The 12,493-nt window shown below is 28.4% G+C and overlaps 1 protein-coding gene across 4 annotated transcripts; it reads left to right on the top strand.

Annotated features, from left to right (window-relative positions):
• The first annotated feature begins 3,046 nt into the window (after positions 1 to 3,046).
• LOC132940303 (trichohyalin-like) lies at positions 3,047 to 12,373 on the top strand. Of its 4 annotated transcripts, none has more exons than XM_061007816.1 (10): positions 3,047 to 3,176; positions 3,756 to 3,834; positions 6,697 to 7,160; positions 8,494 to 8,816; positions 8,903 to 9,054; positions 9,340 to 9,659; positions 10,575 to 10,807; positions 10,900 to 11,205; positions 11,460 to 11,597; positions 11,665 to 12,373. In XM_061007816.1, exons 1-10 carry the CDS (start codon positions 3,170 to 3,172, stop codon positions 11,830 to 11,832), a joined length of 2,190 nt encoding a protein of 729 aa, XP_060863799.1. In that variant the 5' UTR covers positions 3,047 to 3,169; the 3' UTR covers positions 11,833 to 12,373. The 4 variants fall into 4 exon arrangements, with proteins under 4 accessions (XP_060863799.1, XP_060863800.1, XP_060863801.1 ...); XM_061007817.1 differs by having other exon boundaries at positions 3,054 to 3,244; XM_061007818.1 differs by lacking the exons at positions 3,047 to 3,176; positions 3,756 to 3,834 and having other exon boundaries at positions 6,333 to 7,160; positions 11,645 to 11,742.
• The last annotated feature ends 120 nt before the right edge of the window (positions 12,374 to 12,493 follow it).

Raw genomic sequence — 12,493 nt, 5'->3', positions numbered from 1 at the left:
TAATATTATCATAACAAAATGCTGTCTGGGAAGCTTCTGGCTGTGAAATTATAACGCATATCTTGAATTCAAAGTGGATTAAACCATTCGTACGTGGATTGACAGACACCAAAACATGGTAGGTACCTATGATCGACGAAAAATCGCTGGAGATGATAGAGAGAGGAGAGAGAGATAGGGAGAGAGCATTACATAAGTACCTACTCAATATTAAATTATTATTGTTAATTAATTAAATAATGAACGATCAATAATCATTTTACAGGATTACGAGTACTTTAACTGCAATAGGTCTGATTGGTGATTCATTTAAAAAAAAAATCCATAAGTCTTTTAAATCTCACAAAAAACAATAAATTTTCGAGATTTTTGAGGATATAAATCGGTCAGAATTTTACAGGCTTCAAGTGGAATTTACAACGCCTTTCGTATCTCTCAAGCCTTTAAAATTACGAAAAAAAAATTGTATTAAAAAATGTCAATTAAAGAAAATATATGAATGATATTTATATTAGTATAATGTATACCAACTAAATATGATGATGGTTGAAGTTTAATTTTTACATTAAGCAAAAACATAAACTCTATGTCGTAATAAATTATTGATATACTGTGCTGGCTATAAAATATGTTATTAATATATAATAATAATAATAACTTTTCCAGACGCGCATCACATACCGTTCGCTTCATCAGTCCACTTGTAGCAAAACATTTAGGACCTATCTAGATTGAATAAACTTATTCATTTCTCCGATTTGGAAGCTGTTCTAATGAGCATAATCAATTTGTGGATCGCAGAATGCAGAATGCCAATCTATTACTATGAGCTAAAATTCTATTGCCACGTCCTACTTGTTAGCAACGACTGTTGTCTTTCTCTCTGAGCCATAAGCCGCTGCGAGCATTTGGTGCTACATTTCTTTGCCCGTGCTCGCGAGCGTCTGTCTTTATTTCCAGCAAGGCACTGCGAACGTTCGGCGCTAGATCTCTGGTCCGCGATTGCGACGCGTACTCTCTCTGACTTACGAGACAATCTGAACCAGGATGACTGAATTGTACTTACTGCAGCAAGTTACACCTAAAAGAAGTTCAACAATCATAATTTTTTTAAGAGTTGCCACTTTTTACGGCATCAACTAGTATTAAATACTAATTTTTCTTATCAAAAACCATGGCATTTTAATAAGTGATGATCAATACAAGACCAAGACCAAGACTTTCAAAATCTTAGTCTTGGTCTTGGTCTTGGTCTTGGTCTTGGTTATACACCTTAATATTGGTCTTGGTCTTGGTCTTGCAGACTCAGTATTGGTCTTGGTCTTGCGCAAGACTCTTGCAAGACTCTTGCTATTTTTATAAAACATATAAAAAAAAACTAAATACCTGTTATAGCTGTGTGTAGGTTTTTCACTATGAATCTCTAAGATGAAACTTAAGTCCAATATATTATATAGTATATTGCAATTCAAACATTAACATAAAACAAGTCAAACAATTTACTTTTTATTATACTATCGTTTAAAACTTTGCATTTTAAGTTATGCTTATATTATTTTACTTGTGTTTGTATTTGATGAATCAATTTATCAGCATAATTAACTTTGTAAGTTCTTATTACATTTATAATAAATATCAATAGATTATTACTAATTACTATTTATTGACCAATATAATATTTATAAAAATTAAATTGTTGGTTTTTTAATGTTCACTTTAACAAATAGTAATATTTAAAAAATGTATATGGTTTGTTTCAAATATTAAATTGCATAATAATTATATTTGTTTAGGTAATGATAATATTTATTATTTATAATTAAACTTTTATTCACCAGTGTCCAGTACAGTAGTACTAAATGTTTAAGTTTCTTTTAATATAATATATTGGCAATAAACCATCATATCGATTTTGGGAAAATAAAATCATTTTCAGTAATTGCTAATTACTATAAAACAACCATGTTATTTTGTAATATTAATTCCAATTAGGCGTATTTCTAATCTTTTTTCAATAATTCCGAATTCACCATTTCCTCGATACTGATTAAATTTAATAACAATAGGTACAAATAATTTCTTATTATTTTCGTTATGAATTATTAGTTAATGAAATCTAGATACATTAATGTGTTTTCGGGGGAAAAAAATTTTCAAGACTGCAAGAGTCTCGCAGTGATGGCCATGTTTTGGTCTTGGTCTTGTAGCTTTGGTATTGGTATGGTCTCGTTCTTGCAAACCTAATCTTGGTCTTGGTCTTGCTAGACTAGTACCATCTTGGTCTTAGTCTTGCAGCAAGAGTCTTGCGAGACCGCAAGACCAAGACCAATTTTGATCATCACTAATTTGAATACATTATGGTTCCACTTAGATTCGGCACTTGTGCCCATAATACTCGATCATATTATAATCAAATGATACGCCATAAACGTGTTAATCATTTGAATTTTTTACCTCGCACACCTTTTTTTCGAAAATTCAACGATAAATAATCCCAAAAAAATGTAAAAATATATTCGGTTTGACTGAAAATGTCTTTGTTCATTAATGTGTTATATCTAAATAGCCATTAATCCATAAACTATGTACTCTTGTTAAGTATTATAATTTATATTTTATAATGTTGTATCGTGCATAATAGTACAATACCTAATACCTATATAAACATAAGCATTATTATTTATTAATATTAAAACTATTAACTATATAGTTTAAGTAAACATGTATGTAATACATGTGTAACACAATTTAGTATAAAGTCAGTAAATTTTAGCAGATATAGAAACATACCTACTTTGATTTATAAATGGTTAAAAAAAAATGAATGGTTAATATTTAATAATGATAATAATTGTTAAATCCCCCCCTCCCAGCTTAATATCCAAAAATAATGTATCAAACGTTGTACTACTAGTCTTTTACCTGGTCAATCCTAAATATTACACCCCTCACACAAAACGTTGTCCTGGAAACAATGGACGCAAACATCAGACATTTGAATATTATTCAACTCGTGCAGGAACATGATTACTCAGTTGACCATATTATAAGATGCAAGAGCAACAAATTATAAAGTGCTATAATCTTAATCAGTATAATATATTATTTTTAATTCAAAACGAATACTGTAATAAAATACCGATAATATATGTAATATAATAAGTGTAAGATGACAGGTTAGTTTAAAATCACTAGTATGTAAAGCATTATTTATACAGGCCGAATCTATATTTTATCCAAATAGGTAGGTACATAATTTAATAATTATATCTACGTGTTACAATAGCAGGGTTGTCATATTTAAAACACAATGTTTTAAACAACTTTTTTTAAACATATTTATAACATAAATTTGAAACATTTGTTTTAGATATTCTGTATTTCTGTAAATTGTTTAAAACAAAGAAAACAAAGGTTTAAAACTTATTTAAACAGAGTAAAATCCAAGTGAATATTTTTTTTTAAAAAAACTGTATTTTTTGTCTTAGACTGTTTTTTCCAAAATTATGTTTTAAACAAAAAATACATTTTTTTTGGTTTTTTTCAAAAATGAAAAATACGTACACCAACTCTGGCTTACAAGTATAGTTACGATACTTACAAATGATAACTGATCGAGATTAGTCAAACACGTTTATAATAATACTTATGTTATAGTCTGTTAAAGGACGTTTAGGCGTGTGTACAGTTCAAGTGTTCAACAATACATTTCCTGTTGTACCTATAGTGATAATATTGTGATTTATTTCTTGCAGGGTCATCAGTCGACAATTGGGACGTATTAGACGATTTGATCACTAAAGATGAAGCCAAACGAAAAAATCAAGACAAAATGTATGAAAATACATAGTAATAACTAATAGAGCCATGGAGGGGAGTATTTCCCACTCTAACGTTGTTGGTATAATAATTATGTTAGTTGTGACTTGTGGTGGGGAAACTATTGCAGAAGGTTACAAAATAGCAGCCTATGGACGAACTTTCTGGCCCACAGCTACAGAATTTATTTATTAAATATTTTTTTTTTATTTCATTGTTAATTAATTGAGCACTTTATTAATTTTTATTTAATTTTAGATTCTGAGCGAAGCGATGAATGTATTGATTTTACAATGATAATGTGTGTTCATTTTTTAAATTTGTATTATTATTTGTGACTGTGTTCACGATCAAAATAATGCTTTAACTTTCATCTTTCACCTTCAGTACCTATCTTGTTCGATGGGAATGTAAATCTAATTGGTGCGCTGAGCAAGTCAATATTTTAAATTCTCATTAGTTTTCAAAAGCGCCGGGAAAAACAAGAAAATTAAGGGAAAATAGGAAATTTTACTCAAAAACAGTTTTTGACAAATTAGATTTTGGCTTTTGATGTAACTCTAAAAAAAATAACCGTATATACATGACATTTTCACTGATTATTTATATTAGCTTTTTCTATACAAGATAAAATTTTGTTTTGTTTTGAGCTGTTTACGACGGACATTTTCAGTTTCCAACTTTTTTTAGTTTTTTTTCTAACATTTTATTTGTTGGGTCAAATAACTTTAAAAAATGAATACAAGACTCCCGATATACAGGGTGATTTACTAAGCGTAAAACACTTATTATCTCAAAAAGTATTTATATTTTTGAAAATATTTTTTTACATAGTTTCCTAGGTGTTAAAAATACAACGTTTTTATTAAAAAATTATATTTTTTATCCTTATAATTTTTTTTACTTTTTTGAATGACAACATAGAGTTTTAATTTCATTTTTCAAAGCAGAATATTTTTCCAAGTATTTTGATACATAAAAATCGAATTTAGGACGAGTAGTTTATACTTGATAAAATTTGCAAAATATTTTGACTCGTTTTGAGCTCTTTACGGATATTTTCAATTTTCTATTTTTTTTAGTTCAACTTTTGACAAAATGTATAAAATTTAAAATTTAAAAATGTATAAAATGTTCAATTCTTATAGCTAAGGGTTGAAAATTTAAAACAAGGTTCCGAGTAAATAGGTAAATAAATTACTTTATTAATAATAATATTATCAAGCATAGGTACTTATTAAAAACTAGGGCCAACACTTGTATGCATTTGCATAATTTTATTGGTTGGTCAAAAAAATAGCTAGTTTATACCAAAATTTGTTTTATAACCTAACGATGCTGTATACAAAATTTAGTTTTGCATATTTTTGCATTTTTAGGGAATATTTTAGCATTTAGTATATTTTTGGAGCATATTTAAGATATTAAAAAATCGGGAATTACAAAATATTAATTTGGTCCACTCATATACCTTATCATGGGTATTTCAAATCATTTATGAAAAAAAGTAAAAGTGAAAACTTCTAACACTAGCCGTATCAATAGTTACATCTCTCATGTTTTTATTTAACTTATTATTCATTAATGATAACTTTAATTTTAATTTTTTCATATTTTTAATACCACACATTTTTGTAAATCATTATTCATTGGCAATAATATCATTGTATTATAGTATAAATTATATAATAAATAAAAAAGAATTAATCATTTAATCATTTTTTACAGTAACATTTTTTTTTTTAGAGCATATTTTGGTAATTTTTAGGGTATAACTGCATACATATTTTATAGATTTTTAGGGCATATAATTGTTGGCCTTAGTAATAACGGTTGGCATAATCGTAAATCGATGTTATTTTTAAAAAACTTAAAGTACACCATAGCGAAGTATATTTTTTTAAGTGATACTTATAGCTGATTGATATATTTGTTACGATCGCGATTCACGTAAATATCCTTGAAGAGCTTTATTACTTATTATTCATGTTTTGCTGTTTTATTTAATAATATTATAATATTTTATAATTATGTATTAATATGTATTAAATACTTTAATATTATAGTTATTATTATTGCTATTTATATTATTTTTTTATCGTTATCTTCTTATTTTGACAGTAGGCTAGACAGTATTGCTATAAAGATAAAGTACTACATTTTTTGTTTATTTTATGAGTAATTGCATCGATTTAAAAAAAATTAATTATATAAATATTAAAATTATTGTAGTAACTACTGACTAAACTGACTGCCCGACATCGGTAAAAGTTCATAAATTATAATATTTGTGTAATATTGTGATGTTATATTTTTGTATCTTAGCTAACATTTTGAAAAGTTATTCCTTTTGTTATAACTTGCAAACGTATTTGTAATATGGTTCATATTGCTATAAACTAACACCAAGTGAACATTGGGCAGTGAACATTTTGCCCCAACCTTTGAAAAACTGAAATGGCGTCCCCTGATCTTAACCTCAAGCACAAGTCTCAACAACATTTAAATATAAATAAGACATATTATACTGTCTTAATTTCAAAAATACCATTGTCTTAAATTGGTAGTTTCCACTATAGAACACTAGGTATATTATTACATATTAGATAAATATAGGTCAGTTATAAACGATTATAAATACCTTTATAATAATTAATGATATATAGGCACATTGCACAATTGGGTAAAAACAAATTCTAGAAAACAGGGGACATAGGCTCATAGCAATAAGCTAGGTACTAAGGTACAACTAAGCGCATAAGTCCGAGAACGAATGCAATTTAACAAAATGTATATAACATATTATTATGTTGACTTACTTGACTTGTCGGAAACGATGTTGTTATTTGCGTTGACTTATGCGTCCGTCCTCGGTAGGAATGAGTTGCGAAGACCGGCATCGTCGACCACCGCAAGGAAAACGACGACAGACGATTGGCTGGGCCTGCGGCCGAAAAGCAACGCGGAGATAACGTCGTACGAACCATCGTCACACGGCGGTAGTGGTCAAAATGCGTCGAGGCGACACGACTTTAGGCGACAGAGCACGCAACAGCGAACGTCGCGTTCGGCGGGCTTGTTGTTCAGCGATGACGACGACAACGACGACGACGACGACGACAAGAAGAATAAGACCACCAACCGAAATGTTTTTGACTCGTTAGCCGATGGCACGTACCGTGGTACCGGTGTAAGTGCCGTGCCTTCGCCGGTCCCAACCACGGTCAATGGAGACGCCGACCGGACGTGGACCACGGTTTCCGAGCCACAGATGCTGTCGAAACGCCGAGAGACGTCACCGTCCATCGTCACGGTCGCCAAGAAAACCACGGCAGCCTCAGGTACTTAAATTTAAATTAAAACTACCATAATGATAATTTATGATAAAACAATTATGTTCTATTAGTATATTGCAATGGTTCTATTTTTATTTATACTATTCAATATTTAAGAACAGCTATAGGTATGTGATAAAAGTTAAAAAGTTATAATGATGGGTAGAATCATGCCATCACGTATATAGATAGATAATAGACATACGTCCGAGGGTACATATTCTATCAAAATATTTAGCTTTGGAGTAAGAAAGAAAAAAAGGTTGGGAATTGCTAATTTCAACTAAATATCTTATATTTTATAATATGTAGGTATATTATGGTTTTATTTGCCTCAAAACTCAAAAGGACATGCTACAATTTATTAATGTTGTGTAAATAAAGAAGTATTGGCATGAATAAAATATATCGATTTAAATGTTGGTAAGTTTTTATGTCACTATTATATAACGCAATGTTATAACGACGTCGTAAGACCTTATACATTGTATAACTTTAGAAGAGTACCCAGAAACAATTAATATTTTTAATAAAATATTATAAATCTAATAATATTAATAATAATTATACCAAATGGTAATGATCTTGTAATATAAAAACCGATAAAAAAAGTTATAAGACAAAAAAAAAGGTGGCAAGTGGATGTCGCTCTGCTGTACAGTAGTTTACAAGTGGGTCACTGTATAATGGTTGGTATTAAATTTAAATTCAATGATATAATATTATTGTATACCTACGAAAAACGGTTTGTCAGAGTGGATATTTCAATTTATATTGTTATTACTTATTAGTTATTATTAAAACAGTAGTCGGTAAGTAGAATTAATAAAGTTATAAAATTACAACAAAATAACTTATATTGTTTTTTTTTTGTTATTAAATATGTAATTTCGTCCAAATGTAAACATAAAATAGCTATAAAAAAAAATTTGTTGTTATATTTTTGAGATTTTTTGGTTACAGATTAACCTAATTACGTGGAACCTTGCTTTAAATTTTCAATTCTTAGCTATAAAAAATTGAACATTTTATAAATTTTTAACTACAAAATCAATTTAAAATTTAAAATTTATAATTTAATAAATGTTGTTAAAATTCGAACTTTAAATGTTTATAAAAAAAATGATGCCTACGTATTTTTGATATTTTTCTACTACTGTTGAAACAATATATCACGATCCTTGTATTACATTTTCATGCTTTTTCACCCAACAAATACAATTTTATTAACAATTATAGAAAAAAAAAACTAAAAAAAATTGAAAACTGAAAATGTTCTAACTTCTCCAGCCCTTTATCATCCGTCGACCCTTTTGAAAACTATATCGTTTTTTTTCAGAAAATATGCCTTCTTGGCTAAGTGGGTTAATACATAACACAGACGAAACGACCACCCTGACTATTGCTCCTCCGCCTACTACTCATCATAATTTGTCCACTGTCAAAATCGTCGACGAAGATGTTCCTAAAAAAACTGAGAGAATTGAAAACGAAATCACGGAAGAGAAACCGTCTACGATTTTATCGTTGCTCAGAGGAAAAGACAGTATCCAAACATCCATGTTAGAATTGATCCGAGAGCTGGCTAAAAAAAAACAAGACATACAGCAGGCTGCAATCACATTGATCCAAGAGCAACAAAACAGCGACCTCCTTATTAAAGTAACAAGGAAATTATAGTTAATTAATACTTCATACGGATTGTTTACACTGTGTAAAAATATTAAATATTATATTATCGTATGCAGGCGTTTTTAATGGATAATAGTTATTCTGTAATGAACCCCGATACACAAGAGTTAGAACGTCTACGGTCTGAGAATCACAAATTTCAACTGACGAACGATCATCTTTCAAAAACTCATGAATTAGAATTAGATGCCTTAAAGACTAAATATGAGTAAGGCTTCTGAGATATTTGAGCTTTATACCAAAATGCTTGTATAACATCGTTAATTATTATCATTTTTTTTAAAATAATATTTAAATTGCTTTGTTGATAAATTTTTTATAATTATGATGCTTTATATAACTATTTATACATAATTATTACCTAGGTAGGTAATCATCCAATTTTATAATACATTGGACAACGTATTTAATATTTATACTATATGCAATAATTGAATTTTCATCTTTAAATTATTTGAAACTCACATAATTTTATATATATAAATATAAATAGATTACAGCAAAATGTGTTGCATGAAAAGCTAGATCGTTATGAGGAGCGAGTAAATGAGCTGGAAGAAGAACGAAAAGCCGATATGACGGAACGGAAAGAAAATGAAAAGCGCTTAAAAGACATGTATGAGGAAAGATTACGTGTGATGCACGAGAGTCATTTAATAGATCTAAAACAAACTACCGAAGTTCAAAGGATTAAAATGAACCATTTGGAAGAAGTCGAATCCTGCTTACGTGATTCAAAGCCAAAGCGTTTGACCAGCGAAGAGATGACCGCTAGAGAGATTTCTATTACTGCCCAAAACAAACAACTTAAAGGTAGGTAGGTCGTAGGGTGCAATAATTTATAATACTATAGGTATCTGAAGTTAAAGTACAATTTATTATTATAGTATAAGAGCTATAATTTTATTGGGCAAACCAGTCACCTTATAACAAAATTAAAATAAGTTTAGACTATTTTTTAAATTGATTTGTTACCTACCTATCAGTTATTAATTACCTATTAAATTTATAAATTCACCATCTCATATGATTGGTATCAACAATGGTCAAGATGCATTAATAATTCAAAAACTTAATTTGTTTTAATTCATAAACATATCATTTGATTCACCAACATAATTAGTTTAATTTAACATTGTAATGCCGGATTGCACAAAACATTTAATGAATGAATAGTGAGCTAGTGGTGATTGGTACATTAAATTTTTAGTGAACCATTAAATTTAATAAATTGTTTATGCAACCCAGCATAAGTATTTGTAATAATTTAGCTTTTCAGTTTTCACAGTTAAATTGAAAAATAATTAAGTTAAAATTAATAACCTATTTAAAATTTGTAATTTAAGTATGCTAAAATCAAAATGAATAAAAAAATGAACGACTCAATGTTTCTTGATAAAACAATAAATGTTAACAGAAGTCTGTACATTTAAAAAAAAATGTATTATTATAATTATATTATTTTATTATTTCAAGTTGATATACTATTGGTATATAATGATTAAAATTAAACAAAATTATTTATTTAGACATTTAAAATTATTTATTTTAACCAAATTAGTTAAATTAGTATTTTCCATATACTTACTTTAAAATTTGAGGGTTGTAAAGTATTGCCAGAAAGGAACTATTAACTTACAACGTAGGTAGTTCTTATGTCAACACCTAGATTCAAAATAATTAATTCATTTTGTTTAATATGCCCACTTATATGCGTGATGGATATAGATTTACAGGAAGAAGTAGATAAGCAGATGGCCATGTTGGAAGGAGAAAGATCAGCTCTTCAAATGAAAACCGAAGAATTTCAATCGAGAAATCAACGGGAACGAAATGAACTGGAACTCTTTAATAAAGAGCTAAAACGATCTATGAAGGCGTTTGAGGATGGTCGTAAAATATGGGAACGTGAAAAAAAATCAGAAACACAATATATTGAAAGTCGCAAACAAGAGTTAGAGGTAAGTCATAAGACACATGGTGTGGGTAGTAGGTGTGTACTACCTAGGATAAGAGTATAAGACTTATAGTTTGTATTTTTCAATTTGTACAGGATGTTCGTTCGTCGGTCATTGAAGAACAGCGCAAGTTAGCAGAAGAAAGGTTCGAAGTGGCTTCTGAACGATACAGACTTGAAACCATGCTGAAATTAGATGCTGGTACAGGGACCGATTTGATACAAGCTAAAGTGGAAGTGAAAGAGAATTTTAAGGAGCTAAAAAGAAAAGAAAAAGAATTAGACAAACGATTGGAACATACAAAAGAACTGGAAAAACGTTTAGCTGATGAAAAAAATGGATTGCAAGAACTAGACGACCAAATTAAAATGAAGTCAATTCGTGCTGAAAAAATGTTTAAGGTGAATAAACGACATGTATATATTAATATGTTCTTGGAATTTACACCAACAGACCACAGCCCTGAACTCCTAATTATAAATAGTATTTCGTAAGTTTGTTAAAATGCATGTGCATTTATTGTAATTATTAATATTTCCCAAGTCAAAAATTCAAGACTAATTAAATATGTTTTATTAAACATTAAATATTAATATATCAGGTTTGTAACATGATATACACTATCATTAATAATCCTTAATTATTTTTAAAATAGATGGCACTTTCAAAACAAGAAGAAGGCCTAAAGGCTTTGGAGAATGCTAAAGATATTCAAAATAAGTTTGATAAAAAAGGTAAAGATATTCAGAATCGACTGTTGGACGTTATAAAACGTGAAGAAAATATTGTTATTGTGAGTATTGTGCTCATAACTACATAATTTAAGTTGCATAATTTAAGACACCTTACTAAATTTGTAGGAAGAAACTAAAATAGCCAAAGAAAAGGATGCGTTTAGCAAATTACGAAAAAAACTTGATTTGGTTCTACCTCAATTGTCTGGAGATGAAATGCGTTTTTTAAATCCTAAGCTGAATAAACATGAAGCTGAAAAAGAAGTATACTTCAAGACAACTCAATTATACTAATAGTAAGCTTTGTACTATCCAATCTTTTTGTTACATATTTGACTATAAAATATAGTTTCTGGTTACATTTGGTTTTACTTGTAATATACAATATATTAAGATATATAATATATATACATGGTTTCACTCATAGACCTATATAAGTCTATGGTTTTACAGTATTGTTTGTTATCTCCAGTTATTCTCTGTAATTTGTACACAAGCTGCTGCGTAAATAAATGTTATTACTTATAATCTATTATTTTTTTATGAATTAAGTATTTATTTCTAATTTTAAAGCAATGTAAAAAAGTAAGTGGTATTACTATAAGTAACTTGGAATTAACGGAATTAGTTATACTTGTCAAATTCAACAGAACCTTAAAATATTTTCACTTACCATTTAATTCACATTTAAATCAATGTTACAGATTTTTGAATTATATATTCCATAGCTTTAAAAATTATGTACATATTAGAATCCTACAGTCTACATTTGGTTTTTCAATATTTTAGCAATATTAAGTGTTGTTATACATACAAAACGACTCAGACATTTATCATTATAATTTGTTTTTATATTTCTATATAAATTGTAGATAATAATTTACAAAAAAAATGTATAATAATAATAATAATAATAATAATGTTTTATAGTAATAATAATAATAATAATAATAAT

The sequence above is a fragment of the Metopolophium dirhodum genome, chromosome 3, assembly GCF_019925205.1.
Source record: "Metopolophium dirhodum isolate CAU chromosome 3, ASM1992520v1, whole genome shotgun sequence".
NCBI lineage: Eukaryota > Metazoa > Arthropoda > Insecta > Hemiptera > Aphididae > Metopolophium > Metopolophium dirhodum.
Note: the sequence above shows the minus strand (reverse complement) of the source record. Positions and strands in the feature narration are given on the sequence as shown.

Bases quoted from the DNA above. Each gene is read 5' to 3' on its own strand.
- LOC132940303 (XM_061007815.1), top strand. From the start codon at position 6,593: ATGCAATTTAACAAAATGTATATAACATATTATTATGTTGACTTACTT. The intron at 9,660-10,574 runs GTAGGTAGGTCG...TGATGGATATAG, and splicing joins CCAAAACAAACAACTTAAAG to ATTTACAGGAAGAAGTAGAT. The intron at 10,808-10,899 runs GTAAGTCATAAG...CAATTTGTACAG, and splicing joins GTCGCAAACAAGAGTTAGAG to GATGTTCGTTCGTCGGTCAT.